The 20,810-nt window shown below is 36.0% G+C and overlaps 1 protein-coding gene across 1 annotated transcript; it reads left to right on the plus strand.

Annotated features, from left to right (window-relative positions):
* The first annotated feature begins 19,732 nt into the window (after positions 1-19,732).
* LOC133824262 (uncharacterized mitochondrial protein AtMg00810-like) lies at positions 19,733-20,284 on the plus strand. Its single transcript, XM_062257131.1, has one exon. It carries the CDS (start codon positions 19,733-19,735, stop codon positions 20,282-20,284), a length of 552 nt encoding a protein of 183 aa, XP_062113115.1.
* Positions 20,285-20,810: the final 526 nt, after the last annotated feature.

The following is a 20,810-nucleotide window of genomic DNA, read 5'->3' on the forward strand; positions in this document are numbered from 1 at the left end:
GGTAAAATACCATATATCTAACAAACATATGGGCCACTATATGCATCTAAGCCCAATTGCAAAAATATCACATATAGTGCAAACAGACATGTTATAATTGGATGGGCCTAATCATGTTACTATATGAGCAATTCTATGAATTTATGCAAAAATACCACAATTTATTTCATTTGCAAAAATACCACAATTAATTATCTAGAATTTATTAAAAAAAAATTCAAATTAATTAAATTTTTACAAAAAAAAATAAGTCAATTTAAATGAAAATTTATCAACAATTAACAATAGTTAATTTAAATTTCATTTATCAACAATTAACTTAGTTTTAGGTTAATTTGAAAAAAAAAATTATTAATTTAATTTAAATAGGATTTATCAACAATTAACCAAAGTTAATTTAAATCCCATTTATTAAAAAAAATATTTTATTAATTGGCTGAAAAACATGATATTTTTCAAAATTTAACCAATTTTAAATTTTAAAATCAATATCTAAACTATTTAAAAAAATATATCTTATGTTGTTACAACTATTATCTAATATTTTAACCATTTAAAAATAATAAAATACAAATAGTTATAACAACCCTAAAATATCTCAAATAGTTAAACAAATTCAAATATCCATAAAAATATCTAACTAACAATGTTCAAATTTCAAATAATTTAAATATTAAAAACTATAGAATAAAAAGATATTTATATTTTCAAATAAAGATTTAATAAAACAAAATCAAGAATTTAAATGAAAATATCTTAAATATCTGATATCATAATTCTAATATTTAATATATTAAAAGATTTAAAATTAAGTTGTTAGTCTATTTTTAAATTTGAATTTGAATGTTTGTAGAAAATATCTAATTATTTAAATCTTAACTAACCAACATATCTTTATTTTAAAAAAAATTAAATGATGAAACAAAAAAGATATTTTTTTGTTTTGATTATAAATAATTTATTTCTACAAATTTTAATTTAAAAAAAAAATTTGAAAAAAAAAATTGGATGAATAGTACCAGTGGTACTGTTCATGGGTATTGTTCATCGCAGGTGCGGGGGCGCGCGAGCGTGCGCGCAGGGGCGCGCGCGGGCGTGCGCGCACGCATGGGAGCCAGGCCAAATTTTTCCCAAAATTTTTTTTGAGCAATTTTTCAAACCAAAACCATTTTATAATTAATTTTTAACATGTTTTACACAAAATAAAGCATATATAAAAATTAATACCATAGAAAACACAACAAAATAACCTAAAAATTGCTAAAATTCACATAAAATCAACATGTTCATAAAAACATGAAAAACCATCCAATTATTCAAACATATCATATAATCCAATTTTAAACATGTTCATGCATGAAAATAAATATTACCAAAGGCTCTGATACCAGTTGTTGGAAAAAGCTTATACAGGATCTTTATTTATTTTCATGTATATCTAATATTAAACAAATTAATACAAGATAGCCTAAACACATGTTTCTAAAATTGAATTCAAAGAGAAACAAATAATATAATACTTACAGTATACGCAGCGGAATTAAGAGTCCTTCCTTCAGTTTCTCTAACTCTTGTATCCTTTCTGTCGCAAAGTATTATCAAGAAACTGAACCGATCTTCTATTTTCTTCACAATCTTCCAATGTATCCTTAGAACCACCTAGACTAGTGTGGGAAATTCTCAACACATGAGATAGATATAGAGAGAAGAAGAGAAAATAACAAAGTGGCTTAGAAAATGACTTGTGTTTAGAGAGAATATAAAACTATCAGAAAATCTGACTTGTGACTTCTCTGTCGTCTCTGAAATCTTCTCTTTAAGCACTCCTTTTATAGACTCAATTAGGCCATTTAATTTAATAAAAAAATCAATAAAATAACAGCCATTTTGAAGCCCTAGGTCGAAATTATCATGGGCTATAGGCCCGTGAAATTTCCCATTTGATTATAAGCCCATTGGACTTAAAATCAAGGCCTGTATTATTTTCTATTGATTTAATTAATTAAGTAATTATTTAAATCCTTTATCAAATTAATTATTTATAATTTGAACCTTGATTTAAATTTATTTATTAATTTAGATACCAATTTATCTTAATTAATAAATCTGTCATAATTTCTCTTTTCTTCTCAAAATTACACAACTCTGTGAAACAATCCAAAATTGACCTGGTCAACTTTGATAATTCTAATTGATGATTAAATCAATTAATTGAGACTATCTAGATGATTTTATCCAAGGTACAATGGGGACCATGGGCCTATGAAATCAAGCTCCAATAAGTTATCATAAATCTAACAAATAAATTTACTAACTTATTAATTCCTCGTGACTCCACAATAGACTTGGAATTGCACTCTTGAATTCATAGAACGCTCTATAACAAATATAGATACGCTATTAATTATCCATTGTTACAACCATAATTGTCACTCAATCCTCTATAGACGGTCTACAACGAGACAGGACTAAAATACCGTTTTACCCCTCATTGTATTTTATCCTTAAAACACTTAGTTCCTTGTAAATGATATTTCAGTAAACTAATTTAATTACTGAAATGAGATCTCTATCATTTAACACCTTGAACCAAACTAAAAGGAAACCATCGTTTCACTTCTTCATCAGAAGCTATAGATGTTCATATCTATGATTAACACTCCCACTCAATTATACTACCGAGTTCCCAAGATGTAAGTATGGGCTAGTCCGTAGGGTAAGTTGGTAACGAACAAGTCAAAGAACTCAAATAATACAATCAGTTAGAATACTAACCACTCAGAATTGAGATTGAATTGACCTATGGTCAACTATATGATATGACTAGAATAGATAATAACGGTATGTTTACTTATCTTATCAACTGTCAATATCGGTCCTGTCCGATGTAACAAATACATCCGATCTTATCTACTTTGCTAATGTTCTAGAAAGAACATAACACTGTAATGTGTAAGTAGATCATATCGTAGATTGGAAAGTCAGTGTAAATCCGGTGCACTGACTAATCTTAGGACTAACTTATTTTTGAACATATAATCATATTTATATTCCACTGTGATTACGTCACTATAAATAATATTAGCTATATGCTCGGGATTTAATAGAAGTTTATATTAAACAAATAATCATGAAAATAAAACGTGTAAGCAAAGTGATTGACCAAGTCAAAAAAAGATTTCTATTCTTTTATTGATAATAAAATGAGATTACAAAGAATTTGGGTTTTAATTAGGGCATAAAACCCCAACAGATCTATGCCAGAAAAAGTTCGTATGGGTGGGGGCAAAATGGTTGCCCCACATTAGAAGTTTCCTATAAAAATAACGTTTTGTAATATTGGCTTTTGAATTTTGTAACATTTTAAATTTTATTCATTCATTTAATTGATATTAATTTGTTGATAGGATAGTTAATAAGAAAAATGGCATTACTGTTTATCTCTTGAATTGTGGTACTTCTAGTATAGATTTGTAATAACCTGACTTATTCTAAACTTTGGACCATTAATAACTACTATACATAGATACTAATCTTAAGAAAACATACATTTGAAATAGACATAACTTTATTAAAAACTATAAACAAAGGTTAACATAAAATTCAGAACATGATATGGGATCCCATTGATTGAAACATAAAATAAAACATGACTTAAAACTTAAAGAAGTTGGTTACAAAATTAAGTGTGGAAAATACATATAAATCATAATTTAAAAGACTTAAATAACTTCATCCTCAAATCGTTCACGCAGTCCACCAATTCCATTCTCCCTCAATACACATTCCCAAGCCGCCAAGAATCTTGCCGCCACCATAACTATTTTCCTGCACATATAAAACATACATGAATGAGCCTAATTTCCAGCAAGGAAAATTTACTACAAGCATGAAACATAATCATACACATAAACTATGAACATATATCATATACTATAACACATATATCATAATTCTAATCCATGTACATGGTGACTATTGAGGTTTACTAACTAGGCAACTATAAGCCTCAAACTATAATGAGGTTTTCTAGTTAAGCAACTATAAGCCCCAAAAAACATAAAAGTGTTGGGGTTTGCTATATAGCAACTATAAGCCCCAAAACATACATATATCATAACACATAAAATCATACTATAACATAATCATAACATATTATATAACATAGCACATATCACATAGGAACTATCCTATTTTCCTTACCAAATACCGGGATGCGAGAACAAGGACGGGGTTTTGGAACACTCCTAAAAACCATTAATAGAAAGGTGAGTATTCTAAAAGAAAGAGATGAAAATGAATGAATTAAACCACCGAGAAGGTACTTACCGACAAGAACCTCAAGTTCAAAGAACTTAGATGCCTAACCACGAATGAAAACAGCGAGTTAGGAATTTAGTAGAGAAAAACTATAAAAACTAATGAAACAATACAGAAAGGAACTAGAAATAGGAATACCTTGAATGCACTATAACCGAACTACACCTCGAAATCGAAATACACATTATGAACCTTACTTCCCAAGTGTTTAATAAGCTTATAACCCCAACCCAAGTGTTTAACACTCTAAAGTAAACCTAGCAGCTTGAAAGCTCTGAACTCAGCTTGAAGAATGAAAGAAATGGCTGGGTACTAGGTCCTATTTATAGAGTTCAAGAACGAAAAGATCTTCATTTAGCTTGAATAAAAATAATGACTTTTTAATTGAAAAACATTTGAATATTCGTTCAGCAGAGGCTTAAGACTCGGTCAAAAAGATTCTGGACTTATCAAGAGGTTATGGAATAAATTGAGCTTAGTTTCAAACTTATTCAAAAATCATGACCTAGGGTCGATATATCACCTGGCTGACATTCCCGAGGCTTGTCGAAGTGTTTGTGCGAAGTTCACGTGTTTTTGTATTCCCTGAGTGGCGATATATCGGCATACGCTGAAATATTATACACTTAATTACACTTTTTCAGCCTATTTTTAATTGAGTAAACAACTTTGACTGAGTCTAATAATGATTTCAAAGCTGCTGGAAAACTCTGGGATTTTCAAAAATTATTCTTAATAAACTATTCCTCAAAAATACTTAATTTCTCATTAAACATACACATGACAAGTGTCATTATCTTATTGGGTCTATCTAAACCTTATAGTATAATAAATATCATCTTCATAATCAGTCATATTAATCAAACCTTAGGTTATAATCAATATTCTTAAACTATAGGTTAAACTTATAAAATCTACTAGTGTAGCTACGAGTGTCCAACTAAGTCCCGGCTTGAACCAAAATCCACAGTAATAAACATACTATAACTACTACTAGCTATTACTATTACTACTACTATCTAAATAGCTAAGCAAAGTTCTTGGACTCTACAAGATTCAAAGAAAGAAGTAAAGATTTACAACATTCGATGAAAAATGTGTTTCCAAATAATTATGAGGCAAAGTGTCAACGCAACTTAAATAAAGGGTATAGTGCATTTATTTTATAGGCAAAGCTACTATACAAACATGATAAATGTGTCATCTCATCCTTTCTTCTTGTATTCCCTTATTTCTTTTACCATGGTGAATTATATCTCTCCATACACTTGACTTTTTTGCTTTTAAAAGTGAAATAAATGAAAAATATCCTGAACTTTAAAAAATTTCATCCTTGAATTCACTTTTAAAAACTTAAGTACGTATCAAACAAATATGTAATTAGCTAAAGTACAATTTAATGTCTTACATGTCATCTCATTTATAAGATTAAATGAAGTTTCTCTTATGAGAAAATGATTTCAGCATTTGGTTACAATCCATTGCAAAGTCTGGTGTATGCTTAGGACCACAGCCTAGAATATTATCAGTGTATTATGTTAGAAATAATGTATAAATTATTCTTTATGTTAGGATTTATTTTGCTACGTGTTATACTGTAAATGACTAAGCCTATTCTTTATTTTCGGTATAAATACAACACTCTACCTCGGTCTTTAATTGAGTTGAGATTTCTCATATTCTCTTAATTCTAAATTCTCTCTTGGTGTTAGAGTCCATCTTGGTCAACACCATGTTGACTGGCGACTGTCATTCTTCTTCATCTTCGTAGGCTGACGACCAGGGAACCCCCTCTGGCGACCAGGGGACTCCTACTTTAGCAACCGTTGCTACTTCGTCTGTTGTTGTTCTAGCTACTGTGTAGTTGTAATGTCCCAAATGTGTTAATAAGGCTTAGTGTCTTGATTAGTGTGTCGGGAGGGCCTAATAGGATTTATAAGTGAAATTAAATGAATATATGTGTGATTATGTGGCATACATGATTTATATGGTGATATGAATAATTATGTATGTTTATGTGTATTAAATATGCATGTGGGCACCTTTTTGTTAATAAAGGCATATTTGTAAATTTGACATGTTAAGGGTATAAATGTAATTATACGTGTTATGTGATTGAGACAGCATTATTATGTGGATATATTTGCGATGTTCGTTTCGAGGCGATCCTAGTGAGCGGGTTAGCGGAAAAGTCACAATGGGGTCAAATACCCGGCTCGGGGTGATCTTAGGGGTATTTGGGGAAACTTAGTACGTAGTCGGGATTTATCGGGTGAAGGGTAGTTATTTGGTGATTATTTGGGTATGTCGGGATTAATTGGGAATCTATAGGGCTTCTTAAGGATTAGCGGGAAATGTGGTACAAAGACGATTTTGCCCTTGGGGGCGTTAGAGAACCAAGGTTAAGGTTAGGGACAATTGGGTCTTTTCCCTAGCCTTAGACTGTCTTAGCCACTTAGGAACCCTAGGAAGTCTTCAGAAACAAACAGAACAATACTTTCAGCCTCTCTTTCTCTCTCTCGGTTCCCTCATTCCCCTTGGAGTGGTTTGGTTTCCTTGAATTCTTGAGGTGATAGCTTGGGAGATTAAAGCTGTGAATTGGAGCTAGGATTGGGGTCAAGGCACCTTGACGTTGGAGCTAATCAACTGAGGTAAGGACCTTTCTATGTTGTGATGAATTTTCTAACTGGTTTAAGCTTTGGCTGAGGTTATACACTATCTTTGGTAATTGAGTGTGGGTAAGGCTTTTGGGTTGGTTTTGGGGGTATAAATGATTCCTATGCTGTGTTGTTGAGAATTCTAGACTCAATTGTGGCTTGGGTTCATGTTTAGGGTGAATTTTGATGATTTTGGCTCAGGGAAAACGCAAGAAAAATGTTGGAAATTCTGGGTTCGCGAGGTTGCGCCGCAGTGCTATTCCTGGAGCGTCGCAACCCCCATGAACTCAGAGGCCTAGAGGGTTCACTGAACCGCCTTAGCCCCGTGGCGCGTGTCTAGGAAATTTGAGAATTTTACTCTCTAACTTGTTGAGGGCAGCGACACTTGTGGGGGGCATCGCGGCTCAAATAGGGAATTTTGGCCAAATAGGGTTTTTACTCGGGAACTCAAATCTAAAGGCTCGGGAGGGATTCTACTACCCGACTTATTAGAATTCGAGATCCCTAAGGCTATGAATATACCTTGAAGCTCTCAAATAGTCTAAGTGATTGATGGTTGTCCGTTATTGCGTTGTGACTAGGTTATACTGCTAGGGCTTAGGAGTAGGGATCGTGCTCGAGATCGCCATACATTATCTATAACGCCCTGCTAATTAGGGTTCGTTACGACGTGTGTTTAAAATAGTGATGGACTCGCTAAACGAGTCCTTTGGACTAAACATTTGATTATGCCACTAAGGGTTCAGGTATTTAAAATTTTGGTCAAGTTATAAACATTTTCATTAAATAAAAACTTCGGTCTTTACACGGGATCACGAACTCCAAGTTCAAAAGTCAGTTACAACAACAAGGTTATAAAATAAGTCGACCTAGGCGAAAAAACTAGGTCCAACCCTAACTTGAATCTCTCGGCCGTGGCAGACGACCGAATTGCATATGTACACGTCACTGCCATCGCTCTCCAACTCATGGCTGGCCAAGCTTTTCCTTACCCTTACTTGCACCACAAAGCACCCGTGACCCAAAAGACTCAGCAAGAAAACATATGATCAGACAACTCATGGAATATTACAACAAACTTAGCAGTAATAACTGGAACTAATCGTAAAAACTATTCGGATCAGCGACCATAGGATTGCACAAGTGCGTGTTGCACTCCCATTTATTCTTATGGCATCCGAGCCAATCAAGTGCTTGGTGCACTCCCAAGGTGGCCCAGCCATAGCGGCCTGCACTCAACGTGCATAGTGCCAGTCTCAGCTCATAGGCCGAGTCTTGCAGATCCTCGACTTATGAGTTGAGCCTCACAGACCCCCGACTTATAAGTCAAGCTTTTAAGACTCTCGACTTATAATCCGAGCCTTGGAGATTCTTGACTTATAAGTCGAGCCCCCTTGTCACAACAGACAATCCCATAATCCATTTATCACTCATACAGATACAATACATTCCCATACATGCAAACAGATATTCGAAGGCATAATCATAATCATGCGCATTTATCGGCCAATGCCCAAATCAAGACTATGTTCAGCGTTCAGGCCAAGCCCTAATCATGTATATCATATCCTGGGTGTAGTTTTCTTACCTTTGGTCCTAGTGCAAGCTACTAGAGAACGACCCTTGAGTACGATCCCAGATCCGAGCCCCTAGCGATGACCTAGTCACAACCACATAGAGAATCCTATCAAAACAAGTAAATAAAGGCCTCCAGACCAAGTCCTAGCCTCCGGGACATCGAATCCTACTAAACCGGGTAGTAGGATCAACCCCGAGCCCTTAGGTTTGAGTTCCATTTTGGCCAATTTTCCAAAACCCTATTATGGCCAATTTTCCATTTTGAGTCGCGGCCCCAAATTCTTGAGTCACGGCCCCGCTCAAGTTAGGGGCCTAAAACCCTCTCTAACTGCACTTAGCACCGCAACGCTCCTCACCGGTGCTGCGACTTAAATAGCCCAGCAACCCAGCTACTTCTCCTTCGTCCAACCTGAGCTGCAACACCTAAGAATAGGGTCGCGGCTCGACCTGAAACCCAGATTTTTCCCTTGAATCCAACCCTTCCAAAACCATCCCAAGGCTTCCCCAAAGCCCCAATTAAGTCCCAAAAACATTAACACATACAATATACATCACAAATAACCCACTAACCAACTTAAATTTAAACCAAAACTCAGAATCCATCAAAGCCTAAAATTCTAAAAAAAAAAGCTTCAGCCACTATAAAATAAACTCAAAACAGAATGAATTCTTACCTCCAATGGCTTAATTATGGTCCTAAGTTTCCCTTAGCTCAATCCTAGACACCAAACCTTCAATCCCCAAGCTTGTTTCCTCAAAAATCACAACATCCACAAATCACCAAAGAGGGAGAGAAAGAGTTACGAGAGAGAGAGAGAGAGTGTGTGTGTGTGTGTTCCTTCTGATTTCTAAGTGCTTTTCTTAATTCTCTACAGCCTTCCAATTTGGCTAAGTCCAGCCAAAGCCTGCCAAAAGACCCGATTGCCCTCAAACCAAAACTTACCTCTTCAATACTCACAAGGCATTTTGGTCAATTACCACAATTCCCTCTAGTTCCTAACAAACTCCAGACATCCAAATAAATCCCAACTATTTTCAAGCAATAATCATTTAATCTCCCATTACCCAATAAACCCCAATAATGTGTTAAATTACTAAAATACCCTTAGGCTCACCCCGAGCCGGGTATTTAACCTCGTTGTGACTATTCTGCTAACTTGCTCGCTAGGACCGTCTCATGCCGAATAACCCAAATATATCCACATAATAATGTGGTCTCAATCATCATACACTTATTTACAATTATACCCTCAACGAGTCAAAATTACGAAAATCCCATTCTAATAAGAAACAGACCCACATGCATATTTAATACTTCTAAACATGCAAGCATAATTATAATATATTATAATTCACATATTGACATGCTCATAACACACAAGCACACAATTATTGCCTCCCGACCCCCTAATCCAGGCACTAAGCCACATTAGGGGATTTGGGATGTTACATTATCTGCTCGGGACTCAAGGTAAGAAAACTGCACCCTAGTTGTAATCGGGGCTCGAACCCCTGTTAATGGATATGAATGTGGTTATAATTGTAATTTTTTTATTAGGCATGCTTGTATATGCTGCATCTGATTGTGTGTTATGAACTCTATATGTTTGATTATGTTAATCTGAAAGCTTGGCCTAAGGGCTCTGGGGACGGAAATAAGCGTGCAGAACGCAAGCCATTTGGCTAGGGAAACCTCGGGGTGTGATATGCACTTGTTTAGCCCAAATGCCACCTAAATATTCAGAAGTGTCGTCTACACTTGTCTAACTCATTGATTGTTAACTTGGATTATGTGCTTGTTTGAGCAGATTATTATTGCTAAGCTTATTGTTTATATTCTGTTGCTCATTGAATCTATTAATTTAAGTTTTCTTGCTGAGCCTTGGCTCACGGGTGCTATGTGGTGCAAGTAAGTGAAAGGGGAAGCTACACCTGCCATGAGTGTGAGAGCTTTAGGGGTGGTGTGTACATTTTCAGCTGCTTGACTGCCACGGCCGAGGGATCGATAGCAACTAGAGCCAAAATTTTGATTTTGCCGCTTAGGTCGACTTACGTTGTAATTACTTTTGAGAGTTGTAAATGCCTTGTAAATAATTATTTTTGAGATCCCATGTACAAACTTAAACTTTTAATAAAAACAACTATTCCTATGATCAAAATATTTAAACCCTAATCCATTAATTATCCTTAGTTACACATTTATATCCAAATGACTTGATTAGCAAGTCCAACACTATTTAAAATACACAGTATAATGGTCTTGGCTATCCAGGGTGTTACAGCAGTGTTGTGCAGGCGCCTCAATTTAGCAACACCCTCAATCAGCCTTTTGTTTTGAAGTTGGAACATCACAACTTCTCCTTGTGGATCCAAGGCCACCATTGCGACTGAGACTAATTCTTCTCCTTCTGATCGCATCGTCAACACTGCGTATGAACAATGGATCGTTCATGACCAATTGTTGATGGGTTGGCTTTATGGGTGTTGGGGGAGAGTGAGTTAACACCACCTCAAAATTTAGAATCTACCAAAAAAAATGGATTGACAGACTAAATAAATATTGAGAAAGATTATGCAAACCCAAGTTGGTGAATGATCTTCTTCAACTTTGATGAGCCTTCAAAACCCTTGTAGAACCACCACTTTGATAAAATCCTTAAAACAAAGAAAAACCACAAATCCAAGGCTTATACACGTGTTAGGTTCATTTTAGGTTTGTTTTAGAGATTGTTTTATGTTATGTTTTTAGTTATTTAGGATTGTTTAGCGCAGATTTATTCTTGTTTCAGGTTTTAATGGTCAAGTACATAATATGGAGTGAAATGAGAAGAAACATGTTAAATATGATAAATAAGACGGATTTCGTGTTGATTGTGGAGTTTCAAGACATTATGTGTGGAAAATACTACATTGAAGATGCTCAACACACGTCGTTTATGCTCTATAACGCAAGTCTGAGAGCCGTATTTTGACCATGATTTATTCACTTTCTGGAAACACTTCTAGAAATATAAGTTGTAGATATTTCTCTTATATTTTCATAGCTTTTTGAATCATTCAATTCAGAGTTATATCGAAGGAATTATGATCAAAATACGATGAGCTGACGTTGCAGGCTGTTTAAAACGAGTTTCCGTTTTATTCTGGAAGTAGCGCTACAAAACGAGCGCTACAGCTCTATCAAGAACTAAATAATAGCACTACAATGCTACAATAATAGCGCTACAGTGCTAGTGCACCAAATTTTGAGGCATTTTGGCACTGTTAATAGCGCTACAGCGCCCAAAAGCTAGCTTTATCAACGCGTTTTGCAGATTTTAAACCACTTTTGAAGGGTAAAATGGTCTATTCACTTGGGAATCTTGGAAGACTATTTAAGGAACATTATTCTGCGATTTTGGGGAGGAGTCTCAGTTTTAAAAACCCTAGATTAAAAGAGACTGCTATATTTTGTATTTTCTCTGTTTTTCATCTGAATTCTTTAGATTAATTTTATGAACAATTATTTTCAGTTTATTTTCATCATGGTATTTATGAACTAATTTCTTTTATCTAGGAATTAATGTAGTCACTGAGATTCTATTTAATTTTATTATGATTTTCTATTGATACTTCTTTTCTATTCTAATCTATATGATGTGTGTTTAATGCTAGTAAATATTTGATTACTATTTGCTTGATTTAATGGTTTTGATTCAAAATTCGAAAGATGAGAATTGAATATGCTATCATTGTATAAACATAGGGTGCATATTGGACGAAAGTACTTGTATGACTTGTGTAGTAATTAGGTTTCCATGTTTAATGCCTTTTATATGTTCAAGTTTATCACATAAATGTAGAAAACCTACATATAGATTGAGATTTTATATCTTGAAAAATAATAGGAATCGATTATATTAACGTGCTATTAGAATAGAAAGAAGAGATTTAGAATTGATTATTAAAATTAATAGAATGAACAGTTGATGAAATTAATTCCTAGAATTTTTATTATTGATTTTTAAGTAGTGATTCATTGTTTTGTTTCCAGTTCTTTAATTTTGGTTCGTAGTTTATAGTATTTCTTTTATTTTTAATTGTTCACTTAAATTTTAATTAACCAAATAGAATTTGAAAATCAATTAGTGGTACTTGGGAGATAGCCTCTGTGGGACGATATCCGTCCTTCCAGAATTTACTACTTGACACGACTACGTATACTTGCGTACAGAAATTACAGATCAACATGTTTCTTAACATTGTCCTAATACTCTATTTTCTAGCCACCATATATGCTTGAGGCTTTTTGTAGGAGAACATGAGGATTGAGATTGAACAAGCCTTAAACTCACAAAGTCAAGCACTTTCTTTATGAGTTATGTAATGACCAAAATCCCTAATAAGGTTTAGGACCTTGATTAGGAGGCTGGGAGGGCCATAATTGATTTATTATGCCATTAAATTATTATATGCATGTTTATGTGAATTATTTTATTATATGATGATAAAAGCATGCATATGGGTCCACATTTCATTATAAGGGCATTTTGGTAATTTGGCCCGTTGAGGGCGTAATTGTATATTTTCATGCATGTTGGTGAATTTTGAATAAGACCACATTATAATGTTGATTTGTTCGAGCCATTCAACATGAGACGATCTGTGAATGCAAGTTATCGATCTAGTCATAATGGGGTTAATTTCGGGGCTCGGGGTGAGTCTTGGGGTAATTTGAGGATTATACCATTGTCGGGTATTGAAGGGTAATGGGATGTGATTTATTAGCATTTGAGAATAATGGGAATTGGAGGGCGTTAATTATGATTAACGAGATAGGCGCAAAAGGATAATTTTTCCCTTGGTGGCCTTAAGAGGATTTTAAATAACCTAGGGGAATTTTAGTCTTTTGACCCTAAAGGATATATATCATCCATTAAAGCTTAGAAGGCTGCAGAAAGTAGAGCACTCCTTCACCTTCTCACGCTCATCATTTCTTCTTGATTTTTGAAGCTCTTTTTGAGGAACCAAGCTAGGGAACCAAGCCTTGAGGGTTTTGGGTTATGCTTTACCATTGAAGAAGGTGTGTTACTGAGATTGAGGTGAGTTTTTAGCCATTAAAACTCTTGTTCTTGCTCTGTTTTTCTATCTGAGTTTCAGCTGGATTTTGAGTTGGATATTGGGAATTGATGGGAGTTTTTGGCTAGGGTTACTTGGGTTGTGATGCATAGGTCATGTGTGGATGGTTTTTGGGTTCATTTTGGGGTTTGGATGGAGTTTGGAAGCTTGTTTTGAAGGATGGAAATGGAGGAATCATAGGAAGGAAAAGCCATGGCTGATCAGCCTGGTTGTAGTTCTACAACGCCCATCATTGGGCGCTACAACGCTAGCCAGGGGGCTTTTAGCCTTGCCAATAGCGCTGGGGCGCTAGGGAGTAGCGCTACAGCGCTACCCTGCTTTTCCAGATTCTTGTTTTAGGCACTTTTGAAGGTGGCTCGGGGTTTCAATTCCTAAGGCTCAGGATCGAATCTACTCACTGTTTGGGTACAATTCGGGGTCCCGGGAGTGAGGTTTAGGTCAAGACCCTTTTATTGTTGATTTCATTAATCAGAGATTGTATTTGGTTATGACTAGGTGACCGTTAAAGAATCAAAGGATCGATCGTTCTCAAGGGTCATTCTTAACGTATTTCTCGCTCGAACCAGAGGTAAGAAAACTACACCCCATATGTGACATGCATGGTTATTACTGAGGCATGTTGAGTGTTTAAATGTGGACATTGATTGCATATCAAATGCTTAGCAAATCTTGCTCACTTGTGAATGGCACTGACTTATTAGTCAGAATCGGCAATGGTGTCAGTATTAACTATGAAGCTGTGATTTACTAGTCAAGTTCGACAGTGGTACCGAGCACTGGTCATATGGCATTGACTTATGAGTCAAGGATAGTTTTAGCGTGTTTAACGCAAGCTAAAAAGATTAGATATAATCTACATTTGCATTGAATGACTCATCATGAGCATTAATGCTAGACCGACCTCAAGTTCGATGAAAACTAAAAGCACTTGTCTAGTCTAAAGGCTAGTTACTTAGAGCCAAAGCCGAAAAGGCTAAGGTGACCTACACGTCACATGGCTGGGAGGGTATGGGACCTCCGAGATAGACTTATCAGCCATCTGACTGAGATAGACTTATTAGTCATCTAATAGAGATAGACTTATTAGTCATCTGACTGAGATAGACTTATCAGTCATCTGATCGAGATAGACTTATCAGTCATCTGATCGAGATAGACTTATCAGTCATCTGACCGAGATAGACTTATCAATCATCTGACCGAGATAGACTTATCAGTCATCTATTTAGAAAGTGACTTATTAGTCAACTGTTCAAAGAATGACTTATTAGTCATCTACCTCAGAGAGACTTATTAGTCATCTACCTCAAAGTGGGAGACTTATTAGTTATCTACTCAGAGCGCAGGGCTTCAAAAACACTTATTTGTACCTGCTTGCATGCATGAGTAGGGTTATTACTGCTAGGCATGCCTATTATGACTTAGTAACACGTTATTACTTGTTCATGAGCATATTGAGTTTTCTTGCTGGGCTTCGGCTCACAGGTGCTATGTGGTGCAGGTAAAGTTATAAGAAAGTTGGACCATCCTTGAGTTGGAGAGCTTAGGTGGCGATGTGTACATATGCAGCTGCTCGACCGCCACGGTCGAGGGTTTAAAGAGGAACTAGGGTCTCAGCTTGTTGTAAATATTTTGTTGTAATAAACCTTTAAATTATATTTTTGGGATCCCAATGTATATGGTAAATGTTTTAGTGAAACGTTATATCTTAACCAAAAATTTTAACCCTAAACCGCTAATCATACTTAGTTGCACGATTATGGCCAAATGACTCGATTAGCGAGTTTAGCACTGTTTAAAATGCACACCGTAACGGTCCCTAGAGTTTAGGGCGTTACAAGTTATTGGAGAAAAACTTGAGATTCCTAGAGCTAGAGAGAAAGAGGTTAGAGAGATATTGGAGAGAGTGATCAAGTCTTCTAAAACTCTATTTTGACCCTTATATTGAGTAGGCACCATCATTAGGTCTGACCAATAGGATTAAGCTTGTAAACACATCATTTAGAGCAATTTACGTAACTTGTATGGACTCCAGTAGGCGATGTGTTGCCTACATGCAAGCAGGCGATGCATCACCTACATGCAGGCGATGCATTGCCTGCTAGGGTTTTTTTTAAACTCTAAGCATCAGGCAATGCTATGCCACTTGGGTGGCGACACATTACCACCCTCTCTAACTTTGGACCCCTCCAAAGGTCCTAAAAATGCTCCAAATGCTACCAAAAACTTTGGGGACCCTTAGATACCTCCATGCATCACTTTGGACCCAAAAACACATTTTTAAAGTGCCTACAATTGAAATTCAAATTTCACATCTTCACTATGTGAAATTCACTAAGTGTTTAAACCTAGCTTGTATTTTAACACTTACATTTTGTATTTAGCCAATCATAACAATGGGTCGATGTTTGAAGGCATCACCTCTGAAGTTATGGATTGTCGTTCCTTTGCCGAACTTTGTACTGCTTTAGATCTTCTGTGCGGCACTCATTTTAAAGCTCACATGGACGAAACTAGCATGAAGCTTCAAACCACGAGGAAAGGGCATCTCAGTATTTCTGATTATTTGAAGCAGCAGCGAACCTGGGTTGATTCTCTTGCTTTGGCAGGTAATCCCTATCCTGACAGTCAACTTATGACTAACATTCTTAAGGGTTTAGATGTAGACTATCTACCCATTATGGTTCAAATTGAAGCTAAAGCGTTCATTTCCTGACAAGAGCTTCAACATATTCTGCTCAGCTACGATATTCATCTCGAGCACTTAGGTACCCTCTCAGCTTCTTCCAAGCTGCTAAATCCACCACCATCTTCTCCCTCTACTAATCCTGATAATAAGGGTCCTCCATCACAGCGTCCTAAGCGCTCTGGTTTCTCTCTGAGCAGTCGTTCTTTCTCTCCTCCCTCTCGTGGTGGGGTCAATCGTGGTAGCGGCCAAAGTGGTGGTCATGGGTCTAAACCCACATGTCAGGTGTGTGGTCAATATGAGCATTCTACAACTGTTTGCTACAATAGATTTGAGGACAATTTTATGGATTCACCTCCCTCTCATGACTCCAATCTAAAAAAATGTAGTTTCTCAGCCCTTCTTGCTTCACCTGAGGTTGTTACCGATGATAGCTGGTATGACGATAGTAGTGCGAGCAACCACATGACCTCCGATGTTGATAAGATTTCGCACAAGTCCGAGTATGTTGGTAAGGAAGTTGTCACTGTTGGTAATGGGAATCAACTTTCTATTGCCAACATTGATACTGGGAATTTATCTTCTCCATGTGCATTTAAATTACATTTGACTCAAATGCTTAGTACCAAAATTTTGATCAGTGTTTCACATTTGACTACCGATAACAATATCTCAGTTGAATTCTTTTATGTTGTTTGTTGTGTGAAGGATCTAGCATCAGGGATGGTGGTGCTGCGCTGAGCTCTTAAAGATGGCCTATATTAGTTTGAAATTCCTTCTAGCCATGCATTTTCTTTAAGTCCAGTGTCCTTGGTTGCTCATAAGTTTAAGTCTAGTGTTAGTGTGTTTTCTCCTTCCCAAAAAGATGCCTGGCATCAACGCTTGGGCCATCCCTCAAGTCTTGTTTTAAATAAAGTTCTTACCATGAACTAGGGGTGTTCGTGATGCAGGTGGTGCGATTTTTCTCTAATTTTTTGGACCGCACTGCATATGCGGTTTGAACAATTTTCCAAACCGCAACCCGCACCGCATAGACCTCAAGCCGCATAAACCGCACCGCAAAAATGCAGTGTGGTGCGGTGCGGTGTAGGCGGTTTATACCTATCGCCAAATAATTTAACAATTAAATATTATAATTAAGAAAGATTCATAATAAATCTCATAACCATAGAGTGTTTAACAAAATAGTTAAATATACAACAAGCTAATAAACTTTAAGCAAAACAATAAAAATATAACAAACTAATAACAAAGAAAAAAATGTAATATAAAAGTAAATATTATTTTAATTAAAGAGGAATATCTTTAGATTGAAGTAGAATATGTGTTAGCATCCTATGAAACATTATATATTTTTTTCTAGATATTGTGTATACTATATAAATATTTATGCATTAATTTTAAATGTAGTAGAACTAAAAAAAATAATATAAAAAAGTTAATATATATAATGATGCGGTGCGGTGTGGTTTGAACCGCATTTATAAAATTTAAAACCGTAAACCGCATCGCGCGGTTTGGCAAAAATACAAACCGCAAATTGCGGTGCGGTGTAGGCGGTTTGTGCGGTGTGGGCGGTTTTATGAACACCCCTACCATGAACAATGTAAAAATTCCCCTTAATGAAAAACAAAAGTTTTGTAATGCTTGTTAATTTGGGAAATCTCATGCACTTCCTTATACATGTTCAACTAATAGAGCCACTGCAACACTTGAGCTTATTCATACTGACATTTGGGGTCCAACCCCTACTATGTCTAACACTAATTTCATATACTATATTCACTTTGTTGATGACTTTAGTTGCTATACTTGGCTCTATCCCCTTAAGGCAAAATCAGATGCATTAGAAGTTTTTGTTCAGTTAGAAAACATGGTGGAAAATCAATTTGATAGGCGCATTAACAAACTACGCACTGATTGGGGTGGAGAGTTCCAGGCTTTCACCAAACTTATTCATACATGTGGTATTGTTTTCCAACATCCATGTCCACACACCTCCGCTCAAAATGGTCAGGTGGAGCGGAAACATCGTCACATAGTAGAAATGGGCCTTACCATTCTTACATAGGCGCACATGCCTCGTAAGTTTTGGTGTGATGCTTTTCACACCTCTGTATACTTAATTAATAGGCTACCAAGTCCCATTCTCAAAGGACTCACCCCATATGAGCTTCTGTACTCTAAGAAACCTGATTATATCTTCTTGAAAGTTTTTTGTGTGGCTTATTTTCCTTGTCTCAGGGCGTATCAATCCCACAAATTTAAATTTCACTCAATTAAGTGTGTTAACTTAGGCTACAATGATGTTCACAAAGGCTATCATTGCTTGTGCCCACATGGACGTATCTACATTTATTATAATGTGGTATTCAATGAGTCTGAGTTTCCATTTCAGCATGGGTTCCTCAATAACTATCAGTCGGAGTATGTCATTCCAGTTTTGTCACCTCAGTCTTGGTCTGTCCTTCCTTAAGTCTCACCATTTGTTACTACTACTCCTCCTTCAGATTCAGACTCTCCTGCACAGTACTGTCCAGCACCATCCGTCCCACTTGCTGCATCTTCTTCCTCACATCAGGTAGACTCCTCTAACTCACATGTTGATTTTGGCTCACCTGTAATTGTTGCTCTTGATTCAACTTGAGTTTAGTGTCATGATGCAAGTCCCCCATCTCCTTCTATTGCTCCCTCTCGGCCTACGCATCCCATGGTCACTCGAGCTAAGGTCGGGGTGTTCAAGCCTGTGTCTTTCTTGGTCAATCTCAGTGGCCTACTTTTGACGATGATGAACCTTCCTTGGTTGAGAGTGCCCTTCACATGAGGAGTGGACAAATTCCATGGCAGAAGAGATCATTGCCTTACACAACAATCAAACATGGACTTTGGTTCCCAACTCTCCTCACTACAACATTGTTGGCAACAAGTGGGTGTTTAAAGTCAAACATAATGCATATGGTTCTTTTTAGTGTTACAAAGCCCGCTTAGTTGCTAAGGGATTTCATCAAAGACCTAGAGTTGAATTTGGTTAAACATTCAGTCTAGTCATAAAAGCCTCCACTGTGAGGATTGTTCTCACTATTGCAGTAGCAAAAAATTGGATGTTCATTAGCTAGATATCAATAATGCCTTCTTAAATGGCACCATTGATGAGGCTGCTTACATGTCACAGCCACAGGGATTTGAATAACCAACGAAGCTTGACTATGTCTCCAAATTAAATAAGTTACTCTATGGTCTCAAGCAAGCGCCCCGAGCCTAGTTCAATAAGCTAAGACACACCTTACTTGATTGAAATTTTGAAAATTCTAAGACAAATTCATAATTTTTCATGTTGAAGCACTCTCGGCATGTCATCATATTGCTAATCTATATGGATGATATCATAGTTACAGGAAATGATTCAAAGGAACTTGAGATGTTTATTACAAAACTTAACAAGGTGTTTGACCCCAAAGATCTCGGTCCACTGCATTACTTTCTTGGGATTGGAGCTTACAAAGATGATATTGGAATTTATTTATCTCATGAGAAATACATATCAGAATTATTACAGAAATTTGACATGAAACACCTTAAGCTATGCCCCACGCCAATGACAGCAGGTAAACCAATCCCAGTTAATGATGGAGAACCACTTCTTAATCCAACTATATACAGAAGTGTGATAGGAGCATTACAGTACCTCATTCATACAAGGCCAGACATCTCCTTCACTGTAAATAAGTTGAGCCAACTCCTAGAAAGCCCAACTATAGCCCACTGGAGTGTTGTAAAAAGAATCATGCGATATCTAAAAGGGACCATCCATCATGGTTTGCACATCTCACATAGTGATAGACTTGCTTTGATTGGCTATTCTGATGCCGATTGGGCCTGTTGCCTGATGATCGCAGATCTATTGGAGGGTACTGCATTTTCTTAGGTGATACACTTGTCTTGTGGTCTTCAAAGAAGCAATCAATAGTGTTTTGCATTCTGTTAGAAATGATGTACAAATTATTCTTTCTCTTAGGATTTGTTTTGCTACGTATTGTACTGTAAATGACTAAGCCTATTTCTTATTTTCAGTATAAATACAATACTCTGCCTCAGTCTCTAATGGAGCTGAGATTTCTCATATTCTCTTATTTCTAAATTCTCTCTTCTTTAAAAGCAACTTTATAACCTCCTTTTGATAACTAAGCTTAGCAACGAAGTGAGTCATTTGGGGATGGAAACAGAGCGAGAAATTAGCGGGAAATTCCCATTCACTATTTTAATTTATTTCCCTGCCCTCATCCTCACATATTCTCTATTAAGGGTAAGGTCTGTTGGGGACGAATCTCCATGGGGACCTATTTATTTAAATATATATATATATATATTATACAATATGTTAATAGTTTAAAGTATTGAATATTGTCTTAAATAAAATTTAAAAATCTATAAAAAAAAATGTTATTAATATG

Source organism: Humulus lupulus, chromosome 3 (assembly GCF_963169125.1).
Source record: "Humulus lupulus chromosome 3, drHumLupu1.1, whole genome shotgun sequence".
NCBI lineage: Eukaryota > Viridiplantae > Streptophyta > Magnoliopsida > Rosales > Cannabaceae > Humulus > Humulus lupulus.

Excerpts from the sequence above, each read along its gene's own strand:
- LOC133824262 (XM_062257131.1), top strand. The coding sequence starts at position 19,733 with ATGGATGATATCATAGTTACAGGAAATGATTCAAAGGAACTTGAGATG.